This window comes from Apteryx rowi, unplaced genomic scaffold (genome assembly GCF_003343035.1).
Source record: "Apteryx rowi isolate R43461 unplaced genomic scaffold, aptRow1 scaffold_45, whole genome shotgun sequence".
Taxonomy (NCBI): domain Eukaryota; kingdom Metazoa; phylum Chordata; class Aves; order Apterygiformes; family Apterygidae; genus Apteryx; species Apteryx rowi.
This window is the reverse complement of record NW_020450705.1, coordinates 3,278,182-3,305,392: the sequence shown is the minus strand read 5'-3', so window position 1 is coordinate 3,305,392 and position 27,211 is coordinate 3,278,182. Positions and strand designations below refer to the sequence as shown.

The window sequence follows — 27,211 nt, the reverse complement described above, 5'->3', positions numbered from 1 at the left end:
CGGGAGCATTCCCTTCCCTTCMTTTTAACCGATGTTAATTATACTCTCATAACCTGCTTAAAGGATGGAGCATAAGAGCTTGCAAGCAAGCAGGAAAGCTGAGTTTTGCAGCAGGGTTCAGAGAAACAAGTTATCTTTCGCCTGCTGGCAAAATCCTTGGATAATTCCACAATGATTTATCCTTATAGGTATTTGCAAACCTCCTGGGTGCCCCTTGCAGCGTTGTATAAGTGGTGGGTGATGGCACTTGCGGTCTGTGGGCCTGCAGAAGTGCCCTGGGCAGGGGCAGAGCCAGTCGCAGCACTGCTGGGGTGCGCTGCGAGAGGCTGCGCGCCGACGCTCCCAGAGCGCCGCCCGGGGTCCAGGCACAAGGCACGAGACAAAATCCAATCCTGATCAGCTGGTGATGTCCAGGGTCCTGGATCAGGGGCTGTGCTGGGAGGGAGGGAGGGTGTCCCAGCTGTTCAATCAGTCCTTCTCCCTGGGTTTGCATGGTTCGGAGTGCCTGAATAGATGTTGTTTTCTTATGAATGTTTCTCTCGTCTTGCAAGGGCATTTATTTCCTCCCCTCTCCTTAGACCAGCGCCAGACATCATGTGGTACAAGAAAGGAGGAGAGCTCCCAGCAGGCAAAACCAAGCTGGAAAACTTTAACAAGGCCCTTCGCATCTCCAAYGTCTCCGAGGAGGACTCCGGGGAGTATTTCTGCTTGGCATCRAACAAGATGGGCAGCATCCGCCACACGATCTCAGTGAGAGTGAAGGGTACATCATCTTTACCTTGGCATCTTTCTTACTTTTTTAACCAGAAGTTGGGGCAGCATGCATGGGAAGGACTGCTCTTAGTTGTTCCAGCATGTCTGAAAGGGGGGGCTTGGGCTTTGCTACATTTCTAATTGGTACATTTATGTATTTTAAAGCTGCTCCGTATTGGTTGGATGAACCAGAAAACCTAATCTTGGCCCCTGGAGAGGATGGCAGACTGGTTTGTCGAGCCAATGGCAACCCTAAGCCTACGATACAGTGGCTGGTGAATGGAGAGCCTATAGAAGGTGAGCACGGACGGCCTTCGCTGGCCTGCGCAGCCCCGGACACCTACACTTTGCCTCTCCCAGCTACCCACTGTGCAGCCAGGAAGGAGAAACAGGTTGAAAGCAAAGGGAACACTATCGCTGGCTGAACGCCACAAAGTCTTGCTCCAACACCTTGCAAACAAATGCTAAAAAAAGTACATATTTGTGGGAAAGGTCTGCACCTTCTTTATGACAAAGTAGCCAAGAATGTAGTGTCCAAATGTGAGAGCCAGAGCTGTTGTAGGGTGCCAGGCACCCTGCTGATGTGTGTGTGCACTGCGTCCAGGCATTGCAGCACGTAAACCACCTGCCTGTTTGAGATGAGGCCAGCTGGACCATTTCTTTGTAGTCAGGGCAGGTCATGTGTGCTCATCTGTTTTTAGCTAGGCTGAGATGGAAAGATGTGTAATAGAATTTAGAGCCTTGTAAATTCTAATTTCCTACTGAAGTGTCTTCTCTGTCTCTTGTGTTTTCAAGCTTCTCCCCCCAACCCGAGTCGTGAAGTGGCTGGAGACACCATTGTATTTCGAGATACCCAGATTGGCAGCAGTGCTGTGTACCAATGCAACGCTTCCAACGAGCATGGATACCTTCTCGCCAACGCCTTTGTCAGCGTCCTGGGTAAGTACCTACTGCGACCGGCTGGCCCTGAGCTGTGGACTCTGCATGTGGATAGAGAAGGAGCCCTCTCAAAGGCCAGCCCAGAAGTGACTGTAAGAAGCCAGTAAGCGCTCAGTTCATGAGATGCTTTTGGCTGCAGAACAGTGACTCCTACTTTTACTCCTATGGGAGACGAACATCTCAATATACTTAAGTTTTCCTTGCAAGCTTTCTTTATTTATTTGCCTTTCTGTTTGTTGCTAGCTATTCTGAGACCAATGTATGCAGCTACATGACCTATGCACTGGGCTTTGGATGAAAAGTCCATTGTCATATTCCTGCAAAGCCTGCAATAGACCCTCTGCTACAGCAGACTTAAAGGTCACACATACAAAGTCCAGCAAGGGTGAGCACATACTGTTTGTGCTAAGATGTAAGTTGTTTCATGTACTGAGGCTAGAAAGGGAAGGAGAGATGAAAAAGAATGGAGAAGCTGTACAAAGTCTTGACAGGGTGAACAAAGAACACTGATCAGAAAGAAAAAGGGAGGGTGGATGAGAAGACTGAAAATGGAATATTATTCTAGGTACTGGTTGGTTTTATTTTTCAATGACTGTGATTTTTGTTGTTTGCAGATGTGCCTCCACGGATACTAGCCCCTCGCAATCAGCTGATCAGAGTCATTCAGTACAACAGGACCCGTCTCGACTGCCCCTTCTTTGGCTCCCCAATCCCCACGCTCAGATGGTAAGAATGGCAGCACTGCTGCCCACTTCAGGGGGGGCAGGACGGTGCGGTTTCCTGCTGTTTCTTCCCTTACAAATAGTACTTTGTATTGTTGTGAGGTTTAAGAATGGCCAGGGAAACACTCTGGATGGAGGAAACTACAAGGCACATGAAAATGGGAGCTTGGAAATGAACATGGCTCGGAAAGAGGACCAGGGCATCTACACTTGTGTCGCTACCAACATCCTGGGTAAAGCAGAGGCCCAGGTTCGCTTGGAGGTCAAAGGTAGGATCACTTAGGTCTCTAGATCAAAAGACTCCTTGCCTGTTTTGAAAGTTACAGCATGAAAAATCACTTACATTAAGGGAGGGTTAATTGAGTACACTACCAGTCTGTCAAAAGGACAGGCACTATAAACTTTGGAGCTTGGAATATAGAAAATGTCAGAGTTTCCCTTTGTGCTTTCAATTGCCTACAGGGAGCTGGACAAGCGTCTATCATTTGATGTGCCTGTTCCAAGTCATACTGCTCTACTCAATCCTTGGCTGAGTTCCCCAGCTTAGACCCTACAGTTTGGTATCTAATGCTTTCTTTTTGACTACACAGATCCAACTAGGATTGTGAGAGGACCAGAAGATCAAGTGGTGAAGAGGGGCTCCATGCCTCGCCTGCACTGTCGTATAAAGCATGACCCTACGCTGAAACTCACAGTCACCTGGCTGAAAGATGAGGCACCGCTTTATATTGGAAACAGGTATGTGCATAACGGTTTCATACATCTTGTCTCTCCCAAGCTCCTAGAACTTCTTATTTCCCCACTGTTGAACATTTCAGGAGTCACCAGGGATAATTTAGACAAATATAGAGTTCCCATCTAGGCAACATTTGTTGTCCTTCCTACTTTTAATGTTAGCTCCTTTGAACAGAGACTGACTAGCAGTTTCCTAGTGGTAAATTGAGACTTTGAGCTCAGGTTTTATTTGCAAATATTTTAGGACATCTTGCTAAAATAGATGGGTTAATAACAAACTACTCAAAATTAAAGTTTATCTGCTGTGAGTGGTACAGTTGTAATTTCCTTTCCATAGTCTGACTCTCATCTCATAAAATGAGATTTGATCAGGGGACACAAGCAAGTCCGAAGTCAGACTGTTTTCCTAAAAGTGTGATTATTTCCAGATAGATACCAGCGCTGATTGTCTGATTCCTTAGGAAATGAGGTTTCCAAGAATAACTCAATGCATCTTTGGCTGATAAAATCTTTAGACCAGAGACATACTCTCATTCTTTTTGTGCTTTTTTTGGRTGTATTTTATCAGAGAACAGTTAGACTCAAATCTTGCTGTCTAATGCTGTTATGCAGAGCTATACAATTATTGTTTTCTTCCTTCTAAGGATGAAGAAAGAAGATGATGGTCTGACAATATATGGTGTGGCTGAAAAGGACCAAGGCGACTACACCTGTATAGCTAGTACTGAATTGGACAAGGATTCTGCTAAAGCTTACCTAACTGTACTAGGTAACTGTTCTTCCAGTTTACTGGCACAGAGCTAAGTACTTTGTTTTTAATGCAGCAGACTGACTTTAGTACCAAGGTCAGATTGTGAAAGGGTGATTTGTGATCACAGAATTGTCCTTTAAAGCAGGGATGCTCAGTGAGATGCTGGCAGAACAATTGTCCAGTTTCTACAGGACTCAGCAAGACACGCTGCCTAATCCCAAACTCACTCAAGCACTGGGATTGAAAATGAGCTGAAGGAAATTTGCATTTGAGACAAAAACCAAGTAGTTATTACAGATAGTTAAAGTGTCCAAATGTGAATGTTGAAGTTCTGTGACAACAGTCCTACATTCGCAGTTGAATTTAACTGAATTTCTAGATGCTGMGCAACAGTTGAAAAGCAGAGGGTGAGTAAGCCAGTCCTAGCCTTGTGTGCTTCCCCTTCTCAGTGTAAGGAGCAACAAACCTAAATGAATATGGGGAATAGGTTTTATGCATGCTGTCAAATGTACTCACAAAGCACAGGCTTATCCATCCCTGCTCTCAGCCATCTGAAGTCTTGTTGAAGTGATCCCATTCACAAAAATGCCCCATTCCGTCAGTGATGTTGGCTTAGACCCACAATGCCCCACCGAAGTAGAAGTGCAGTATGAATCCTTTGTCCCTAATAATTTGACTGGACTTGATTTCTTTCCCTTCCTTTTTTCTTAATAGCTAATTAACTCTATAGCAGGCTGRTGTTTCCCCTCTGCTGTGTATAAGAAATATGAAGAAAGGTGTGTAGACAATGCCTGGAGGTCTTTGAGGGAAGGACGTACTGACACTGGTCCTCAAGCAGAATCAGTTCCTTCTGAAATCTGTAACTGTGTGTGTGTAGCTTTATATGCACCAGGTGCTCCTTTGACCACCCAAGCTTGATGACTTAACTAACACCATTAACAACCAATGTCTTACCTTGCAGCAGTCCCTGCTAACCGTTTGAGAGACTTACCTAAAGGTAATCAGCACTAATTCATTTGGTTTATTTTAATTTATTTTGTAAATTGATTTTGTTTTGCCTTGCCAACAACTCCAACAGAAAATCTAGGTGTAGCAGTTGGAAAAGCTGGGAGCTGATGCTTCCAAGTCCTGTCTGTCCAAGTTGTCCTTGAAAGCCAATCCAGATGGCCACGGGTAGAAAGGTCCTGTGACAYATTATTTCGTGTGCCACAGTGCTGACTCTTGAGTGCAAGAATCACCTTACCCATGCCTGGAAATGGTGAGCCCTGATGGTAGGAAAAAAATAAAAYGTTGAATCTCTTCACCCTTACCTGGAAAGAAGGGGTTGCTGTTACTGTTATTGCATGAACTGGGTCTATAAGAGCACACAGTTTGTGACAAGATAAAGAAACAGAGTTGTGCCCAGAGCATTTTTAGCCAAGTATGTATCTTTATTTAGATTTTTTTGTCCTTTCATCTTTTTGCATTTATTTCTTGAACAGTTGCTAGTAGGTTTTTTTTTAAGATCATATATTCCCCTGCTAAGCCACTGTTATGATTCCACCGAGTCAGATAACATCACTGTGTACAGACGGCAGGTAGGGATTCAAGGCACAATTAGTCTGTGAGCATATTTAGATTTAAAAAGTGCACTGGTCTGCCAAGAACTGAAGGAGACTGCCAGCTGATGGCATGTGTGAAGTGAACTACAGACCACATGTCTCCACCTATTGGTCTAGGCCAAGAGTGCCAGGGCTTCACCACCGGTTGAGAAGGGATAGGAACTGGAACTCCCAAATCCTGTGACAAGCTGAACCTAACGTCTGTTGTTAATCGGCCAACAGAACGACCTGACCGGCCCCGTGACTTGGAGCTGACAGACTTGGCCGAAAGAAGTGTGCGGTTGACATGGATACCTGGCGATGACAATAACAGCCCGATCACAGGTCAGCTGCCTGCCCCCCTTGACTGTATTCCTGCCTGATTTCTTCTAGCAGGTGGAGGGAGCACTTTCCTTGTGGGTTGGAAGTGCAATGAGCTGAGGCCATTAATCTTACCTTCCAATCCTCTCTCCCAGACTACATTGTTCAGTTTGAGGAGGACCGGTTCCAACCTGGCACATGGCATAACCACTCCAGCTATCCCGGGAGCGTGAACTCAGCTGTCCTGAGCCTCTCTCCTTACGTCAACTACCAGTTCCGGGTGATTGCCGTGAACGACGTGGGCAGCAGCCTGCCCAGTACACCCTCGGAACGATACCAGACCAACGGGGCGCGTGAGTACCTTCCACCAGGTCCCGCTGGCCGTGGTGGCATGGCTTTGTGTTTAGCAGCTGGCCACCAACCTCACTGGTCTCCCTGTAGGGCTGGACTCTTCACTTGCAATATACGATTACAGCTCCTATAACAAGAGCAGATTTACACAGGTGAGGGAATGAGTTGGTCYGTGCAGTCATATGCTATGATTGATATTCTGCAGAGTAGCAAAATTCAAACTGAAAGATTTATGCTAAGGTCATTCCAGTGGAATCTATTAAAGGAAGACCCAATTCTGCTGCTGGGTAAGCTTTCTAAAGACAATCTTTCATCCTTTCTGACCACAGGAAGCTCAGAAGTCTCTCAGAAAATTAGAACCTCAATGTAAAGTGGCCAAAAGCAAAAGACAGTTTGTTCTAAAAATCACTAATTCATCATCCACTGCTAGAACTGGCCAGGAGCCTAGATCAACGCAGAAGTAAAGAGCGCTTCAGTCCATGAGCAAGACTCAGGTCTTCAATTTGTGTGTCCAATGCTTCATAGATTGCAGAATACTTGGGAAAACTGATATGAGGAACTTACAGGAAGCTTTGCAGTTTTGTTGCATTTCTTAGTTTAACCATTTTAAACACATTTCTCTAATATCTACTGGCATCTAGTGTTGGTTTTTGATGCTACTCTTCGTGTTTCAGATTTCAGAAGCATAAGACTCAGCTCCTAGGGTTGGTTCACAGTGGGTGTCTTTTAAAGATTTAGGACAACATTTTGAAAAAAAAAGAGGCTCCTAAATAAATGGCCTCATTTTCAAAAGTGCTGAGAATCTCATGTTCCATTAACCTGAATGGGAACTTCTGGAAAAATCAGGCCATTAACTATTGTCTTGGCAGTATTTTTGGCTTGCACAGCAAATGCTTTTTAACCACTCAAATGGTCATTTTTCAGCATTATCAACTGCCTCCCCCCCTTTGCCCCCCATGTGAATTTCAGGCCCTGAAATTAACCCAACGGGAGTTCAAGGAGCAGGGACCCAAAGAAACAACATGGAGATAACCTGGACGGTGAGTGGTTTTTGACGCTTGATGGCCACCCAGCATCTCACCATTATACTCACAGATGCTAAGATATAGAGAACTCGGCTTCTCTAGCATGCGGGATGTACCACATAGAATACCATAAATCTTAAAGATTGTAAAGGGAATAAAAAGCCTCTAAGAGAGTAGCCACTGTTAGTGCCTATGGAGAAGGCTGTGATAAAAACAATTTGTGACAATAGAAACCAAAGAGAAGATGCTAGATAACTGATACAGTTTAGGGAGGATGTTCACAGAGTCTGATTTCTTAAGCAGATATTATAATACTCACATACTAGCTCTTGCTTTTTCCATGGACCAGCAGGTGTCATCCAGAAATAAGCCAAAGTCTGTAGGGAGGATAGAAATTGCAGTGGGAGTATGGACTGGAACATAAGGYATGTGGATATGGTTCTTGGTTCTGCCCTTGGTCTGGAGGGCAAGGAATAGGTATGTCTCACTCTGGGAACAAAAATATTGACCTCCTTTGTGATTCGCTGATGGAGCATGAAATAAGAACCAGATGCTGAACAGAACTTTTCAGAGTCCTGTAGCAAAGAAGCACATTTGCTCTTTCTCCCTCTCACCTTCTTTTTTTGTTTTGATCTATTAAGCCTCTGAATGCAACTCAAGCTTATGGGCCCAACCTCAGGTACATCGTGAGATGGAGGCGAAGGGACCCCCGAGGGAGCTGGTACAATGAGACAGTGAAGACACCAAGGCATGTTGTCTGGAATACACCCATCTACGTACCCTACGAGATCAAAGTGCAGGCGGAGAATGACTTTGGCAGAGCACCAGAGCCTGACACAGTGATCGGCTATTCAGGGGAAGATTGTGAGTACTTTCTCAGCCAGAGCTCATGTTTCAGAAGGGCAAGTGACCCTCCAAGGTCAGGGGGTTGGCACCTGTTCCTGGGACATGTTCACAGCATTGCTTGATTTGGCACAAAAATCCACTTCCAGGCATTTGAAGAAGGAGACTTGACTATTAGGTTCCATTCTAAGCCCTGTCTGCAGAGACCTGCACGACCCAAATCACTTAACCTTTCCCTTGCTCTTTGCAAAACCCAAATATCACCTTCAATGTGGAAGACAATAAGACTTCATTAAGGCGAGTCCTGGTTGCATTCCAATAAACTGCATTAAGATTTTGGCCTTTGACATTTGTGGAGCACTAAGCGCATCCTGGATGAGAGGTGCTGCAATTGGCCAAAAGGGTATTGAATTTGGTTCATTCTGGATTGGATTCTTGTGCCTCTCTGGTAAGGCCCCAGCTAAGTCACAGCTTAGGCTCCTGTTTGCAACACACCATTGACTCATCTTAACTTTCTTTAAAAATCTTTCCACCTTACCACGTAGAACAGTGGCTAGGTTGTTTAATTCCCTTTCCTCTTCTTTCCAGGCTACTGATGATATTGCTTTCTGATATTGCCTGTAACATCCACAGCTCTGAATTACAATCCTTATCCTATTAGGTTTGCTGCCAACAGCTTTATTTTTAAAGAAATACATTTTAGTTCCTCTCAATGCAGCCTATCAGTGGGGGGTCCCCGGCTGAATGACTTTGGGATTACTGGAAAGTAAGCTAAATAAACCAGCTAACCATCCATGACTCTAGGCCTGAAGTCAAGGGGACACAAAAAGGGCACARCACTTCCAAGAAAATCTGCAATCTCAGTGCACACAGTACACCCCACTGACTGTGTGTCTGCTCCTAGAGGAGGCAATGCAGTTGGAGAGACAGACAAGCAAAAACTGTAGGAGTCAGGATAAGACCTAGGGCTGAATACTGAATATTCAAAGCAGCGCTGTACCCAGTAGAGAGATTGTTACTGGACAAGCTACACAAGCACCTAACTGCCCTGACACTGCACTGTTATCGCTGCATTATCTGTCTATGCACTATGAAGGGTATTTTTTTTCTGGTTTCAATTAAAACCTTGCGCAATGAATGTGGGTTTTGAGAGGACCCAAACGAGCCTGTACATGTGTGCGTTACATGGAGGTAAACCAAAGCGAGACTTGGGTTGGATGGGCATTTCATTTCAGGGAGACCAGAGCTCACATCTCACACCCCGCACATTTGTACGCTTGTTCCTGCCTGTACCCCAAAGGGTGGGACAGGTTTAAAGAAAAAAGAAACAAACAACCAACCCTCCCACCCCCAAACAAACAAAAWCTCCTTCTTCCACTGAGATGGCTTACCTTAAAGTGCTGCCGCTGCTCTCCTGAGCCTCTGCACCTTTGCCTTGCTTTTCTCCTATTCAGTATAGTCAGCATATTCCTTCCAACCTAGGATGAAAAGACAATTATATTTAGTTCTGTGCCCATCACAGTCAGTTCCTAAGCCCAGGGTGCTAAACTACAAGCAAAACAGCAGGTCAGCCAGTGTTTGGTCCTTGAGAGAAGGTTCAGCCACAGTAGCTCCTGCCCTGTMAGGCCTGTAATGGAAAGTAACTGAATTGCCTCACAAATAACGGCGTTGTCCCATGCTGAAGCGTCCGGAGAGCACACCAAGCAAAGGTAGGAGAGCCCTGCTCTGCCAAACCTGCCTTCCCGGGCTGGCAGCTGGGTCCTGCAGGCACTTTATCAGGGCTGCAAGCCAGGCAGCCTCTGCACAGCTGCCTGCTGATGTCCTCAGCCAACTCAAACCTTGGGGAATATGCTTCAGAATTTGCCAGTGGACACTGGCAATTCAAACCAGACTTCTACATACGAGCAGGTGATCTGCAGAAAAGAGTTAAAAAAACCAAATAGACCGACTGGAGACTGTGGCCAAATTTAGATCAGTGGATGTGAAAACAAAGGGTGGTTTTGTAACGCCTGGTCCTGACAGTGCCCCAAACAGCTGCAGCTGGAGGGGGCTGGATCTGTGCTAAGCTTCAGTCGGAAGAGGGAGGCGAGCCAGGCTACTTGCTTGCTTGTTCAAGTGATCTACTGCAGCAGCATGTAGGAAGCCCTGATATTAAATGGATCGGTGTGTTATATTCCAGTAGTAGCTGGCAGAATGAAATATGGTTTCCCCTCCTGTGGAAGCACTGAGAAAAACACAAGTCATCTTGAAGAGCATGCACGTTCAGCTAGAAAGGGTTTGGGGGGGGGGGGGCAAGGAGGTAAGTAATGCTATTTTGTGCCTCTGCGTGGTAGCAGGGTGTGCTCATTCCAAACGAGGTTAGCCAAGAAAGCCAGAATTTGCCTGTTGCTGCTGCTTTATTTTATCAGCTCTGGAAATYCTCAAAACTTAATTTAAGCAGAGAGAAAAGGAGGAAACAATTTCATCCCCATGAAAATGCTGCCTGCAGCCAGGCTTGGCCCAGGATGCCAGCAGATGGCAGAGCAGGAGCGCGCACGGTCCGGCTCGCCCTGCCTTGCACAGAAAGGCGACGCTGCACCAGCGAGACCAAGCCGAGGGGCGGGGGGCAGCCGGGGGCTTCTCTGTGACCCTCGGGAGGCCCCTGGGGCCTAATGTACGCTCTGCTTTATCCCTGAACGCTCAGATCCCAAGGCTGCTCCTACGGATGTTAGGATAAGAGTTTTAAACAGCACCGCAATTGCTCTCACGTGGACCCGCGTGCACCTGGACACCATCCAGGGACAGCTTAAGGAATACAGAGTGAGCAAAACCGCGTCTCCTCGGCCCTGCTATTAATACAGCTAACCTCCTCGCAGCCAGAGCGGCCCCCGCGGCGGGATCCCTCTGCAGTGGGGATGACGGAAAACTCTCCTCTGGCCATCGCCACCCGTCCTCGCTGCTGGGTGCAGCCCACGGCGCGTCTGGGCTCCGTTCCAGAGCAGCACCCGTTTGGGGAGCCCAAACGAAGGGCTCCGGTTTGCTGTTTGGTGTCACGCCTGAACGGCGCGGGGACCGCCCAGAGCCAGCGTCTTTGCTCGCCACGGTGCTGGCTGCCGCGCAGCACCCAGGGCTGGCAGATGGCGCAGGGGCTCTGCCCCCGCAGCAAGGCACCTCCCGGCACCGCAGCTGCCCCGAAACACCCCCACGCTGGCTGGCACTGGGGGAAAAATCACCTCGGATAGGTACAAGCAGACTAGGTTTTGTGTCATCCCCAAAGTACCTACTGCCTGTTTTAACGAACACCAACCACTAAAAAAAARGCCTAAACCCAACAGTCCATACTAACTGACAACTAAAGACAATATGGATCTTGTTTCTCTCCTTCTGGCATCAAGTATTTACAGCTAAGGTAAAATACCAGTGTTTATGTACAGAAGATGGACACTGCTCAAAACAAGTAAAAGCCTGGCCAGACCCCCTTCAACCAGAGTTAAGACTTTATCAAAACACATGTCCTGAAAACAGTTATAATAGATTTGAAATCCAAGAATTGGATGTGCATAAAGAAAGTTCCTTGGGGACTGCTTTCATTTTTCTGCCTCTGCTCTATCATTCCAGTCTATTTTCTAAACGAATCTTATTTCTGCATGAAATAAGATTCACAGTCTGGGACTTTGAATTGAAGTCTTTCCAAGTTAAGTTCAGACTTTCCATCATGCCTAGACATGTCACAACTTTTCTTATATATAGCTGAGCTACTAATCCAGGTGGAAAGGGAGAGCYACTGGATGTCTAGAGCTTGAGAACTAGAAGCCAGAAACAGCTCTTTGTAGCTTGAGCTTTGCATCACTCTAGACCCTTTGGTGAGCACTTAACCTCTCTGTGCCTCAGCCGTGTCCTTGGATAACAAACTGACCTGCTTTGCTGGGTAGTTGCGAAGCTTCATTAATTGCTCTAAATGGCTCTGAGTTCTGCAGCTGAAAGCTGCTCTTTGAAAAAGCAACGTTTTGCTATGCTTTGTTAATGAAAAACAACTGCACTTAAATGGGAAAAGCTTTACTTGCCATGCATGTTTCTTGAAGGCCTATTTCTGGAGAGAAAGTAGTTTGCTGAAGAACCTGTGGGTCTCCAAAAAACGGCAGTATGTGAGTTTTCCTGGAGACCGAAACCGGGGCATAGTGTCCCGGCTGTTTCCTTACAGCAACTACAAGCTTGAGATGGTTGTAACCAACGGGAGAGGAGATGGGCCTCGCAGTGAAGTGAAGGAGTTCCCCACACCAGAAGGAGGTACGTTCTCATGGGAGCATTGCAGGCACCCAGCTCTTACGGACCTTGTGCGTGGGCTGGGAAAGGCACTGGGAAGCGTCAGTTCTGCAGAGCAAACCAAGAGCTTTAATGCTCTGCAGCCAGGCCGCAACGCTGCTGCGGAGACCACACTAGGGAAAAAGGTTTAGCTGAACCTGCGCAGCAGCTTCTGGAYAGCCTCACTGTCACAAGGCATCGCTGAACGCCTTCGTCACCATGGGGCAGTGACGTCTCTGCAGCCACCTCTAGAGCGCTGTCTTAACCTAAAATGCCCCTCAGGTATTTTTAACGTACCAGCAAGTATCTCTTAGGCTGAACAAGAGAAACATTTGCAATGTCTCTTCAGCGGCACAGCACTATGCCCTTGATTTGCTGTGTGACCTGAAACATGTCACTTCACCTCCCCGTGCTTCGGTCTGTGAAATGGGAGTGGATATATTCATCTTGCTCAGTAAAAAAGCAGTAAGACCTTTGCAAGACCTAAGTATCTTTGTTCTGAAAGGATGTCGCTAATTCTCATTCCTATCAGGCTTTTAAGGCAAAAGCACCTCATTCATCTGCTTAAAGAGCTTGTGTCAAGGATGAACTTGAGATTTTCATTTTCTTGCTGTCATAGGAGCTATTTATAGACATACCAGTATCTTTTTGTTGAAGCTGCACTTTTGRTGGCTGACAATGAATCTGCTTTTAGCACAGACATTTTTGGCACTGTATGTTACAATTAAAATACAAGAGGAGAAAGCAGTAGAGGCTAGAAACTTGTCTCAACTAACCCAAAATTACTATGGTGTCTTCTTCATTCTCTTCCTATTCCTGCTGTGTAAGAACAGCATCTCCCCGAGTTCTGTCTCTTCCTTCCTTAACTTTTCTTGGATATTGTCACCATCTGCTCAGGATTTTAAATGACCAGCTGCAATTAAGCTTGTTTAAGAAGAAAGGACTTTGCAAAACTGCCATACTGGATCAATCATCAGGCACATCTTGATTTAGCTGCTTACTGCGTGTTAGAGGCATCTACCATTTGGGGTAGCTACATGGTTATATGGGTGGCATTGGCTGATACAATTACAGCAGATTATATTCTTGTCATAGGTAGACTGTTGATTTTTTTTCTRTACCTCCAAGGATAACTGTATATTGACACTTAGGAGACTGAATGATATTCTGCAAAACCTCCATTTAAAAAATAACCATCATTAATGACTCAGATTAGTGATGAATGTGAGCCAGGTTCTTTCTCCAGTTAAAACACTGCAGTTGTTATGTGTAAACCAAGAGCAGAACCTAATTCAAGAATGTATAGCATAAGATCCCCATTACAGGTCTCTAGACATTAATAACAGCTTCTGATAAGAGCAACGGCTATGCTGTTTTGTACCTTTCCAACAGATAAATAGATGAGATGCACACGTTGGGCCGACAGAACACAGAGAGAGATACATGAGGCTCCTCTGCTACCTAGATAAAATAACCTGTTGTTCCAAAAATCTTGTATCATTTGAGGCTCAAACCTCGCCTCTGGAAACACCATTTGCTACTCTAGCTTTCAGTGCTGGACAGTACAGAGCAACCCCATCTACTGGGAATACAACCTGGCCTGCACTGTGCGAGTACAAAGCCCAAAAAAACCCCTATATTTAAAAGAGAACATGCCCCAGAGCTGCGTAGGAATTACGAACAGAGTTGCATGGAGATAACTTAGTAGTGTCTGTATTTGAAGTGCCACCGTGGGGCACTGGCCCRTGCAGCCAACACAGTCTCCTCGTGCTGCTGGGGTACCTGCCTCTCATCAGCGCCAGGAAGGTACCCTGATCTAATGAGGGGAAAAAACAAAACAAAACAAACAAAAAACCCCCACATTCCTCTCCCGCTGGACATGGTGCAACAGTACAGGTAATTTCCTGCAGCATGCAGGGATTTCCAGGCATGCTCAATAAGCCATAGTTTATTGGAAGCAATGCTCATGCTCTTGGAAATGCTTTGATGGTTAAGGACTTGTGGGAGGCTGCAACTGTATTAATGAGCCCTGCAGCGAACCAGAGGGAACTGCTGCAGCCCCCCGGCAGCCATGCAGGCGTCTCCAGAAATGCTGCTGGTGGGCAAGGGTGATTTAACGCTTCAGGCTGCAGCCTTACCTGTACTTGTATCAGAAACGAGACAAGCTCTAGCTGCTCTGCAATTACACAGTGACATACACATATCTTGATCATCACTGCGCTTTGTTATTTTGGGGTTCGATTAGGAACAGGGTAAGAGGCCTTTGATAGGTCTGTCTGGATGAATCCAGGGGCTATAAACAAGACACTATAAACAAGAMACCAGTAGTAGTAAAGTATGCGTACAATGTACAGAAATGGGACTTGAACTCTGAAACAGCTGCCCTTCACAGCGATAGCATCTGCATGAGGGTGACTAACGGAGCCGGTCACTGGAGGGCAGTGGTACCCAGTGAGCGAGGAGCACGCGGCTGGGTTTGCATGCAGAACTGCTCTGGTTTCTGCTCCCTGCACACGTGCTACTGAAAACTCTGGACTCATGCATGGTTCCAGATGCGGATGCTTGTTCCATCAGTATCTGACCTGCAGCGTATGTGTATGAATGAATGTCTTGACTGTATCAGTCAGCCTGCGATATATACAGTATTGTGAGGTATGTTATGTTTTATGTTTTGTCTTCTTTCCTTCTCCTTCCTGATCCCATCCTGCTCCCAAGTGCCCAGCTCCCCCAGGTATTTAAGGATCCGACAGCCTAATCTGGAAACCATCAATCTGGAATGGGATCATCCCGAGCATCCCAACGGAATCCTCACAGGATACAACCTTAGATATCAAGCCTGTACGTTCCACATGTTATCTTCTTAGTGATAAAAGTAATTAAATATTCTCCTTGCTGCTGAGTTACCTCCTCACCTAACATAGAAAGCTCTCCGTAAGGAATTGGAGACTTTTGCCACAAGATGAAACAGCTGCTGGTGCTGGGGAGGAGGCCTGGAGTGGTGCTGGGCATCTGCAGTTTGCAGTTAAGCCAGAAAGGGTTGGGGATGCTCAGCATTTCTCAGGACTCGCTCAACCACTAAAGGGAAATAAGCTTGATCTTAAATTTAGAGTGAACTTCAAGCACAATCTGAGTAGTGTATTTGCTGACGCAGACACAAACTCGCTGCTATAACAGAGAGGCTGCCGGAGTGGAGCACGCTCTGTGCACGGGGTCCAGCACGATGCCTGGGCAATACCCCTTTCCCTGTTTGAGACCTTGGCACGTGTGTTGGGTGCTCAGATGCCTTTTTGACCTTGAATTTCACCAGCAGCAGATCCCCCAGCTCGTAAGTCACCAATTGCTCTAGACAAAGTATATTCTAACACCGTTGGCTATAGCTTGCAGAGCCCCTGTGGCCCACACATGGACTGCAAGTCCTGTCCTGAGGGAGAGGTGATGAGGTAGATAACATAGCACATTTCTGAAACAAAGCTGAAGCCTCCACGACCTGCCTTTCCTCCTCAGTTAACGGATCCAAAACGGGCAGAACCCTGGTGGAGAACTTCTCTCCCAACCAGACGAGGTTCACCCTGCAGAGGACAGACCCCATMTCACGCTACCGATTCTTCCTGCGCGCAAGGACCCAGGTGGGAGATGGAGAAGCCATTGTGGAGGAGTCGCCAGCCTTGCTGAACGAAGGTATGTGCAGCAGCAACACCTTCTGGCCTTACTACAGAGTTAGGCGGTTGATGTTACACATAGCAGCCAAAAACTGCAGGCCAGGCAGAACTGGGCAGTCTACAAGTAACTGGCCCAAGCAGAGCTGATGTCCCTACAGGAGCAAGGTCCTACTTGCTCCACGCTCTTGAGGAAGACACTCGTGCTACTATCTACTGTGTTTGTCATGTGCGACACCAGGCAACGGGTGACTTGCTCAAATCCCCAAGTGCAGAGACCGGCCCTGGGCCCCCTTACCCCAGGGTGCTCCCCTGAGCCCTGCCGATTCCCCCGCAGAGGCGGCTTCGCCCCGGCGCGCGCCCTCTGCTCGCGACGCTTCCCCGCCGCGCGTCCCGGGCGAATCCTCACGCTGCTCCAAGGAGGCGCACGGCGGCATCCTCCAGGCAGCAGAGCCAGGCGGGGTGCCGTGCCGCTTCCCCGGCCCCTGGAATCGGCAGCTGACCCTCCACAGCAGAGCCACGACTCGCAGATTCATAACGAGATAAAATGCCCATTGTGGGACATTCATCAGGCTAAGTGAAAGTTCAGGGGCCCTGAGGGAACAGGGGGAGACAAAGCTGGCTCTTTCCTTTCTTGAGCATTTGCTAAAAGACCTGTGATTTAGTTAGTGCTCTGATTTAATGGATTTTTTTGGTCCCTTTTCCTCCATCTCCCCCTCCGCAACTAATACCCTGAGTAGGAAACTGCTGACCCAGTGGAAATGAAACGCTTCCCATGTGTCTTAGGTGGGCTCCAGTATCACTAATTGACAAGACAGGATCAGAGATGGGGCTGCATATGCTAAGGAAAAATCAGCTACATTACGCCCTGGCAAACGGTGACAGTTGGCATGGCATTTGCTTCAAGAAGGAGCTTTGCTGAACAAACTGCTTAGAGCACAGGGATGGGGTTTTAATTGCTGCTGTTGATGTTCAATATTTCTATTTGCTTCCTATACATTTGCTTTACTGGGTTTGTTTCTATGCACTGAAAACGGTGACTATTAGGAGAGCACAGCTCAATAACTGCGTTAACCAACAGCTATTGTATCTTGCTTAACTGATGATTGCTATCAGAAAACAGCAGGTACAGCCTACGCCAGCAGGAAAAGGTAAGGTGTCTCTGTCTGTGCCGGGGTCTGGATACAGCCGGGTGACGACACCACGTAACCCCCGGCTGCCAGCGGTGAAGGACTGAACTACTGACGCTTAGCAAAAGCACAAAGCTTTGACCATTAAGCAGGGAGAAAAACTGAAGAGTTGAATCCTAGATTAAAGTTACAGAAATACGGCAGACAGAGCTTGACCGCAAAACATGACACCCTGGAGTCCGATACAACACGGGCGACTTCGGTTAATGACAGGCATGTAAGTGCAATTAGCAGCTCTAAATACCCAGCTTGAGATTAAGGTACCTGCTGTAAAGCTACACAAAAGAAGAATTTGGAATCCAAAAAAAGCAGATTAAGAAAATTAAACCCATTAACACATCCAGGGGGTTATGTTCTGCTTGCCAGACTCATTCGCCCAAGAAGTTCAAACGATGTTGGTTCTCCGGCGCCCGGGGCCGAGGGCTCCCGTTCCCACGTCGGGGATAGGTGCTCAGGGTAGATTTACACTAGAAAGGCTGAGGTGAATTCTGGAGTGTCAAAACCTGCCCTGGCTGGGATTAGATATAAGCACCTGCTTAAGAGCTTTGCTTAATCAGCGCCACGAGCCTCGCTGCCGCGGAGCTGGGGCGCGTTTCTTGGCAGGCTCCGGTGCGGAGGGGCCGGTCCTGCTCCCGCCGGCTCTGCTGTGCAGACGGCGACGGCGGGGTTGCGGCGAACGCGTTTGCTCGCTCGCAGAGGTCTCTGGTGTCTGTGTGCAAGTGGTCCCTAGTCTCTCGTTGCTGTGTTCTGGTTTTATATGTTCCTCTGTTTTCTCTTCCCTTCTCTCCGACGCTCTCCTCGTCCCCCCTCTATCCCCGGCGCTGCCCTCTGAAGCCACGCCAACCCCAGGTACCGTACCGGCTGGAGGAGGTAACCGGCACGGGCAGGGCTGCCGCYGCCGCCGCGCTGCTCCCGTGCTTCCCGGGGTGTGCTGGCGATGAAGCATGCGCTCTCTTAACCCTTTCCATGGGCATGGGAAGCGTCAGGCTCCGCGGGTGGGTGCCAAAGATCAAAACATCTCTGAACAGGGCTTAACGCCTTTAACGGCCTCCACAACCTAGTTTCCTAATGACGGACAAAACGCATCAAATGCTGCAGCTGCCACAGTCTGCCCAAGCAAAATGAAAGTCAAGTTGCCCTGTTAAACCAGGCTTTTAATTCCAGGTCTGCATAAACCCTCTCCTTTTGTAAGCCTCAACCTCCCTGCCCTGCAAGACAAAGATTTGGCAGCCCTGTGTGGTCAGTGGAGTCCAGTCCCTGCACCCCAAATGGCGCTAATCAAAGCAGGCCGCGGGCTGCACTGATTTTGCAGGGTTTTTACCCATGGGAACCTCCATTAGAGCTTCTAGAGCTGCCGCCTCCCGTGTGGACGCACGGGTCTGCGGTGCGGCGTGCGTGCACCAAAACCTGCCCGGCTCACTGCCTCTCTGCTAGTGCTGCCGCTTAATTACAGGACAACCCCTTCGCTTCCAGGTGACCACTGAAAGGGTTAAGTACGACGTTTGTGCACAGCTCTGCATGTCTGCATGCGAGGCGATTCCCGGCTTTGCCCTCTATTGCATATTTCTAAACAGCATTGAAGCACAGAGAAACGTTTTTACTTGTAAAGGGGGGGGGCAGGAAATCTTCCTGCTCTCAAGGAATCCTAAATCCCCAATTATCCAGCGTCCAACCAGCCGGTGTCAGCACCACAAAGTCCAAAGCATAAGCATAGCTTCTTTTGTCGCCCAAAGGACGCCCACCTCTTACAAAAGCTGCTCGCTAGCATTCCTACTGCAGGCCAGATTTCTCTTTCCCTTGGAGCAAATATTTCAAGCAGCTGTTGCAGCCCTGTAACCGAGCTCAGAAAGCGGCTATCGGCGGCACTAGGGATTGCATCCCTCCAGAATGCACCCTTAGCGCTCTGCTGCGGAAAAGCTTTTGGTCTGGAGCAGCAGCATCCGTCTGCCCCGCATGGCGGAAGCTGCGCGGGCTCGTGCTCTGCCTTTGCGGGACGCGGCCCGCAGGCCTGCTCGGGTCCCTGCTGAGGAACCGCTTCCTCGTGAGGACGCGTCCGAAGCGACACGAGTGCAGGACCTGGCCTCTCTTACCAACCCGCACCTGTACGTTTTGCTTCCCTATTTCGTAGGTGTTTCTCCTCCTTTTATTTCGTTGCAGTAATGTTTGTTTAATCGATATTATTTTGCCTTTTTTTCCTTTCTGAATAGATGGCAATCTTTTTCTTACTGTATTTTCTCTTCTTAAAAAAAAAAGGGGGTAACAGATTGGTCTGCTTTGAGCGGTGGGAAACTGAAAACGGACTTACCTAACCTTTTTGGTTTAGGGGAGTTTTCCCTTGCTCCCTGCTTTACTGGTATAGCTCCTACTTCAATGTGAGTTGAGCTTGTCCACAAGAACCCAGATTTTCTCTATGGATCAGAATCAGTTTCTAAAGTGTTTTTCCACTTTCTGTGGATGTTGCTGACCTTTACAAAACACATCATCTTTTTATCCTTCCAGCATAATATCAATTCAGGCATAATTTCTTAAAACACTGGAAGCTAGATAAAACGATTTGCCATTTAAAGGATAAGTTCTTTAAATTCTATAAGGATAGAGCATATTAGTGTCCCCCCCACCCCTATTCTTTTAATTTCTGATAGGAGAAATAGTAAAGGGCAAAGATTTGCCAGAACTGAAAGTAGTCTGAGAGTTAGGAACTGGAGTATTAGGTCTTCAGCTTAGGCAGCGTTCACGGCAGTGATGCACGTCATCGAGAGAAGAGTTTCAAGGCAGCACGAGCTCTAGCAAGACACAGAACAAATCGTTCTCGCGACACTGACTCGAACGGCATTTCTGGCTACGACACGGTGTCTGGAAAGCTGGCACAGGGCAGGGTCCTGCGGGCACCCGGTCTAAACCGTGTTTGTCCTGAGAGGCTGTTTCTCTCCCTAACGAGTGTAGGTTTCTACTGAACTACTGCTTGACCTTCCTCTAAAGATTCATCTCTGCTCAGTGACCTAAATTTTGTAGATTTTATGGATTCATAGTGAAAGTTGTCTTAAACTGCACTAAAACACTCTTTGCCATGGGCTGTTGGCACTAAAAATGGCTGTTTTTCCCCCTCCCCAGGGGTAACCTTACCTACACAAGTTCAGAGCCGGTTTGTATGTGTATGAGGAATTGGACCAACTTGACAAAATCAAAGCAAAGTGCAAAGACTTTAGCATAGGAAGGCTGTGCATTTCCTAAGCTAGAGTTGGGCAAAAGGGCAGGTAACTTGGGCAAAGAGGTGATTTACAAAAAAGGCCGTCACTTGTACTATGAATGCCAGAAATGAAACCTGGATCCCACACTACCAATGTGAACAGAAAAGCTTCATCTGGGACCATAAACGGTATTGGTCTTAGACTATCAGGGAAAAAAACATTGATTTGTTTGTTCTCTGTTCCCATCTCGTCTCTCCATAATTAGAAAGCAGARGAGAAAGATGCTATTGTTCGTTTTAGAAACGGACAGCAGTAGAAATGTAGGGAACTGCTGACCCCTCTCTTTTACAGGCTATTCAGTCATTTCTTTCTATTTTTGAATTTCTTACAGCTATCAGATCTGGAACGTTTTTTCTTTTTGTTAAAGACTTTACAGTTTTCTTCTGTTGCTAAACCCAGGAGAGGGAGAAAAGAAAAGTCTCTGAAAATGTATTTGTCTAACCATCAAATTTCATGAAATAATAATCAGATTTTTCCAAGCCTAATTATACTGTAGACACACCCAGGGGAAAGTCATTACTACAGCCTAACAACACATTAAAAGCTCCATTAAATAATTAAAGAGCAGTATGGATGCATATTGTTCCCTGTATTTTGCAACAAACATGCAACTGCTCACTGGACTTCCAGACTGCTCCGAGCAGGACTTGAATCTCTCTCTTACACGGCTCCCTCCCTGTTTCATTCTTTAAATACCTCTGCTTTTGCTTTTATGATTCTTCTTCTCAGATATTTTGAATCTGATCCTCGCCCAGTTTCCGTGTAGCGCTCGGGCTCCTTTTTAACAGTCCGTTCCTGATCCTAGGTGCCAAGTTGCAACAAAGAGAACAAGACTATTGAGCAAGCCATGAAGAAGCCATCCTGCTGCAAGCATCTCATTACTGAGCCTATTAATTCCCCAGCCAAACCGCTGCGTTCCCTGTCCATTATAAGGCAGCACCTCCTCCCCCGTGTCCCTTGCTTTCCATTACCTGAAAGGGTAATGTATCTTGCAGACAGAAGCAGCAATATACGGGTTGCAAAGGCAGGGCCTATTTATGAGCTGAGTGGCAGTTTATGTGTTTCTGGGAAGATGGGCTCGTCTACAGTGGGAGCAGGAGGATGGAAATTACTACGGCTGGCTTTTACCCTGGGTTTCCTAGAGGCACTGAGGCAATTTCAAGCCTGCTTCTTTAGACACACTGGTTTTCAGAGTGCTGTTCTGCCCTGCAATTTAAGAAGTGGCAGCCCCTTCTCAGCCATGTCTCCTGCTTTCAGAGAGCAGACTCATTTTTATTCCTGCGGACCTCAGAGTGCCAGATGCTCAGCACTTTAACTACACTTGAGGCTAATGTTGTCAAAGCCCTCGAGTGAACCTGCAAGTTGGGAATGCAGAAAAAAGTAAATTCAACTACTGTGCAAAGACTGGAAATGTTACATCAGCTGAAGTATTACAGCTGCGTTTTTTGCACGATTTCTAAATAGACATGATCTTTCAGAAAAGAGCAGTTGGCTCCAGCAGTTCTGGAAGTGCCAGCCTGGACCACCATCTCCGCAGCTCTCTGTTTTGCGCCCCAGGCACAGTGATACATCACGACCTGCCGGGCAGGAGCCCTGGGCCCCAGGCACCCACCCGGGGGGGGGAAGGTTCCTTCCTCATGCTGGCGCTATTCGCCCCCTCCCTGGACGGGCTCCTTTCGGATGTGCTCTCCTGCCTGTCAGTCACACATGACAGGGCGCCCTTTTCTTCCGGGGAAGTCAGCGAGCTCTGATCTTCTGTCAAAGACCGTCTTTATCTTCCTCCAAACTGAAATCAGCTCTCATTAGGGGATGGCTTTCAAAGACTAGAAAATGTCCCTTATCTCCTCTCCCAAATCTACCAGCTGAGCTTTTCTTTCACATACATTTCATATTCAAAACCAAATGAGGCTATAGCTTTGAATCCCCATGCCCATCAGGGGCAGATTAGGCCTAAATCCTCCAAACCTGTGGGAGCCCTGGCCACCCCAGGAGGGATGCACTGTCCTTGCCAGCATCTCCAGCTGCATTCCCAGCTTCCCTCTTCTCTTGATCTTTCTCGCCGTGCAGTACGGTGCTGCCGCTAGCCACTCTCCCGCTTCCTCGCTTCTCTGGACTAGTGGAGTCAAAGGATCCCCCATTTTACTTGATCCTAGTCTTGCCAGGTTCTGTTTTTATTCCCAGTGTGGATGCAAATACACCCTAATCTCATACAGGGAGCCTCTCGGGAGCAAGCCCGCGTTACCCTGATGCAATGCGATAGCCCTGCTCTCAGGGACTGTTTCCAATAGAGCTATTGCAGCGTTACAGCGGTGCGGGCAAATCTTTCCTGTCATCGCTGTCGGCCAGAGACGAGAAGCACGAATCCGACCGTTGCTGAATAGATTGTGGCACCCTGGCATCCAGAGGGTCTTCCCACGGTGGGAGCCTTCCTGCAGTTTCACCCATGTGCGCACATGTAATACGTAAAGATGATACCCTGTGTGAGGGACAGCTAAGCTTTGGCTTATCCCAGATAATCTCTTCCCATCTAGAGTCTATAGGAGCGTTAAGGATGAATCTTTCCTTCTGCTAAAGCCGTTACATCAGTGGAAGTACATGTGCTGYAGACAGTCCTCTCCGGTCCTAGGTGGGGTGGCTTTTCCACCAAATCCTGTCTTTGAGCAAGTTGCTCTGTGCCTTGTTGGGTCCTATTTTCCTTAGGGGGGAGGGAGGCAGGGAGTCGCAGGGGACACCGTGCAAATGCATTAGCTAATAATTAGTTTCTACTATGCTGCTTTTATGGCGTACATTTGAAACCTACTGCAAAGTTGCAGCTTGAGGGTTAATTGAGTTAATGGTGACATTAATCACACTAATCTCCTAACCTTCAAAAAAATGCTAGGAATCAGCAAAGATGGATGTTAGTATTTCTCAGCCCAAGTAAGGCTTTTGTAACTTATAGCCTCAGGACACCATAAACTCCCCAGTCAGTAACTGGGTGAGAGAAAGAGAAATGCAGAACAGCAACCCCCCGTCCCAGAAACGCTCCCGCTGCAGCGGCCGAGTCAAGAGCGGGCTTTGTTATGCTGCTCACCCCTACGAGGAGCAAGGTTGTGCGACTCTTCCACCCGGCTCGGCCCTCTCCCCGTCCCTGCAGCCTCGCGGCATCGTCGGACGTTCCCGCTCCCACTGCCGTCCCTCGCACCCGGGGCCGCGCCGGGGACGCCGGGCGGGAGGAGGCGGGTGGCTTTCTGTCCATGGCTGCGTTTTTGCATGAAGCTGGCTGCAGTTGCCTGTTTGTACCTGTCGCAATGCCATGGAGAGGATCCTGGCTGCTCTCTGGGCACACTTGGAGTTATTCTGGTTTTTCCCTTTCGATATGTGCCGGTAACTGTGATTTTATTGCAGCTGCGCTCGGTAGGGAGACGGAATGACTGACCTACCGCTCCTCTCGGCCTTTGGATCTCTGGAAGGGCTGAGATTTTAGGGGTAGGCCCTCCCTGGGTCTTAGCTGCGTTAAATCAGCTCTGGCCCCGATGCATTTGTATCCTTGAAGGGAAGCCCCCATCCTGATACACCCTGATTCAGGGACTGGCTTGGTCCAGGGGAAAAGGAAAGCCCTGGCTTTGTTCTGGAACGTCTTTTTAGGTATTTTCCTAGAACTATTTTTCATTTGTGGGTGATATTTGCAATAGCAGTTTTCATGTGCCTGACCGGGGGACTTGTAATCTGTTGATCTACAGTAAGAGTAAGTAAATATAGTTTAATGCAAGAATCACAGGGTGAATCTCAGTTCATTTAGCTTAGGTAGCTTAAGCAGCTGTTTAGTTGCGTTTTCTGCTATAGTTTTCAGCAATACTTTTCTAATGCTCTTTTTTAATAGATGTTAGGCTAACGGTACCTCTTTGTGATCCTCTCATCTAGAGGTTTCACCGGGTGCTTCCTATTAACGAAAGCCATCTGCAATCCCATGCGCGAGCTAATGGCAGTCACTCGTGTCCTTTGAGGATTAAGGCCCTGACCCAAACCAAAGAATACAAAGCCAAAAAAAAGGTCTTTCTGCCTCCTCCCACCAGTCCAGGGCAATGCACTCTCTTTTCGGTGGAATTCAGGATCCTCTGCATTTACACCGAGGAGCGCGTGCAAAAYGTGGACGTTACTCCTTTGCTCTGGAAATACAGCACAAACGACATTTGGATGAGGCAAAATAGGGGGCCTGTTTAAAGAACAAATTGCTCACAGACCTCCCTCCTGGAAAGCCTAGGGTGCGCGAGCCTCTTCGTCCCTATTTAAATGTAAATTGTGAGGGGCAGCGATGGCAAAGTAGCATCCAACCAAGGCGAATGCCGAGGGTGCTTCCTCTCCAGGCTGCAGCCCTAGCGCAGAGCTGAGCTGAGCTGAGCTGAGCTAGAAACGCAGCAGCCAGTCTGCGGGCTGAGCTGGCAGCTCACAGATGCTGCAGGTCTAGTCCAGGGGCTGCTGAATTCATTTAATTTTGGCTTGCCTGGTCCACAACAGATTGGATTATTATGTCTGCTTAAGAGTTAAACCCTGTTTCTTATTTCAGGGAGCCTTCAGTGCTCTCAGCTAAATCCCGCGCTCCCGGCCGGGGGGCGGCGGGATGGGGAGAGGCTGCTCTGTTTCTCTCCTACACAAACGGTGCTCAATTTTTTCCTTTCGTTCCCGCAGCRCCTGCACTTGCGATTTAATCCAGAAGTGGGTGGCGGGAGGGATCGAAGGCAGAGCAAAGGCCAGAGAGAAGCGAGTTGTGTGGCCGCGTGAGAGGGAGCAGAAGGAGCGGGGAGCACCGGCCGGGCTCGCCGCCGGCTTTGCTCCCGTGCCCTCGCTCGGGGCAGTGCCGGGGCCCCGCAGCCGAGGTTCAGTCCCTCGTTTCCGACGGTGCTGCCTGTTGCCCCCTGCCTTCCCTGCCCTGCCCGTTCTTGCCTCTGTGTTGTGCTGCTCTGCTTTTTCTCTTGTGTCTGCGTGTTTAGCCGTTGGGAATGACGAGTGCAAGCCCTCAGGAGATAAAACCTCTTCTAAAAAGCCAGTGTTCACATTTCCCTCTCCCAGCTGCAACTTGGTTGCCTCCAACTGCAATCAGTCCAACCAGCCCTACAAATACCACAACTATCGCCACAACTACCACCACCACCACTACAGTCGCCACCACCACCACCACTACAGTCGCTACCACCACCACCACTACAGTCGCCACCACTCTACCCACCACAACCGTCGCCACCACCACTACAACTACAGAGAGGGCTCCGGCAGCCACCACAAAGCAGGAGTTTGGTACTGCGCTTTCCTCTTTCCTCTAACCCCTTTAACCGTGCCTGAACCTCCCCCCACCTCTGGCTCAGGGTAAGGATTAGCAGCAGGCGCAGGCAGCAAAAGGCCTCCCCGGGCGCTGGGAAGGGCTTTGCACGGAGCTGGAGGTGGCACGGGCGCAGGAGTGAAGGTGTGCAAGCGGCTCCCGGGCGTGTGGGGGTCTGGTCCCCTTTGGGGCATCCTCCTGGCCTCRGCCCCTCTGCCCGAGCACCGGGGATGACGTGGTCTCCCTGGGGTGCTGGGATGCTCAGTGCGCATCAGCACTGGGGAATGAGGCAGAAGACCCACGAAAGCTCTTAGAGGTTTTAGCACTGTACCTGCCCTTATTGCCATTAAAAGGGGGTTGTGTTATTAGAGAAGGTGTCGCTTTGAATCTAGCCCATCGGCTGTTAGCTAAGAGACCTGTCACCACTTACAGGAGTCTTTTGGTTTATGCTGCTGCTCTTTGTAATGTAACCTAGTCATAGGCCACAGGAAATCTGGGGAAGTGTATAAAATTACAGCATGCAGGTGTATTCCAGGTATTTATCAGGCTGAGATAACCTTATCATGCAATCAGCTAGACTAGGATGATCAAAACTCCATTTTGGTGGAGGCATATTCTCTACAATATGTGTTTTACTGATAGATGTGGAGAGATGCATCTCTCTGAGCCTTGCTTTTACAAACACCGCAATAATGGTATCTGCAGCTAATAGATAATTACATGGATAGTTATATTCAAGTTAATAAAAAAAAAGCTAATAGCAAAAGGGAGCACAATCAAAAGAATTCAGTTATGTAGCTGGATAGCATACACTCAAAAACACAATTGCAAAGGCTACAAAAATCCTGTTATTTTTTAGTAAAGAGAGAAAGAAGTTAATAATAATGAATACCAGGGTTGACACCCACTTAACTCAAGGAATTTAAACCAGTTCAGACCCCTTTCTTTACATTCTCACACAAGATTAGCTCAGGATGGTTAAAAAACAACAACAACAAAAAAACCCAAACACACGCGGGAAGGACCTGCCTCCATGTGAAAGGTACTCTGCAGTAAAATAGGTCTGAGAATTAGCAGCACATTTCCTACACCGCACTAATTTGCTTATTAAAGATGCAGTCCTCAACCGAGAAATGTAAATCTGCGCTGTAGCTTGCAGCACCCTGCACCTCCCCAGCTAGCTGAGTCCGGCACTGTGCAAAGCTGCTCRACTGGAAATAAGCGGAATCCATGCAAGGAGTTGCCCTGCCTTAACAAAATCAGTTAAAACCAGGATCAAGAGATACGGATGCAACTTATCCCTATCTGTCAGTTCTTCGTAATGAAGCAGCTTCACAAGTTTACTACCACAGCACAGTCCCAATTAAGCAAGTACATGAGAAAACGTTCCTAATTGAAAGCAGACAATTACCTGGAAGGGCGCACACTGCCACAAAACAGGGCAAGGGAACAGCAGGAGAAGACACAGAGAAGCTAAAGCAGTCAAGGAAATGCAAGGGGAACAGTGCGTGTCCCAAGCC

The 27,211-nt window shown here is 48.0% G+C and overlaps 1 protein-coding gene across 7 annotated transcripts in view; it reads left to right on the top strand.

Annotated features, from left to right (window-relative positions):
* The window catches only part of NFASC (neurofascin), a 59,837-nt gene that overhangs the window by 15,328 nt on the left and 17,298 nt on the right, over positions 1-27,211 (top strand). For 2 of the 7 annotated variants that reach the window (XM_026077160.1, XM_026077157.1), the window contains exons 8-23: positions 579-763; positions 919-1,050; positions 1,549-1,692; positions 2,307-2,418; positions 2,517-2,683; positions 3,005-3,152; positions 3,794-3,918; positions 4,862-4,897; positions 5,724-5,825; positions 5,957-6,154; positions 7,122-7,192; positions 7,819-8,041; positions 15,017-15,139; positions 15,806-15,979; positions 17,982-17,996; positions 25,445-25,669. In XM_026077160.1, the coding sequence (XP_025932945.1) occupies positions 579-763; positions 919-1,050; positions 1,549-1,692; positions 2,307-2,418; positions 2,517-2,683; positions 3,005-3,152; positions 3,794-3,918; positions 4,862-4,897; positions 5,724-5,825; positions 5,957-6,154; positions 7,122-7,192; positions 7,819-8,041; positions 15,017-15,139; positions 15,806-15,979; positions 17,982-17,996; positions 25,445-25,669 (2,180 nt within the window). Of the gene's footprint in view, positions 1-578; positions 764-918; positions 1,051-1,548; positions 1,693-2,306; positions 2,419-2,516; positions 2,684-3,004; positions 3,153-3,793; positions 3,919-4,861; positions 4,898-5,723; positions 5,826-5,956; positions 6,155-7,121; positions 7,193-7,818; positions 8,042-10,703; positions 10,820-12,081; positions 12,287-15,016; positions 15,140-15,805; positions 15,980-17,981; positions 17,997-25,444; positions 25,670-27,211 lie in introns of all 7 variants that reach the window. The other 5 variants (XM_026077156.1, XM_026077159.1, XM_026077158.1 and 2 more) reach the window with 5 other exon arrangements.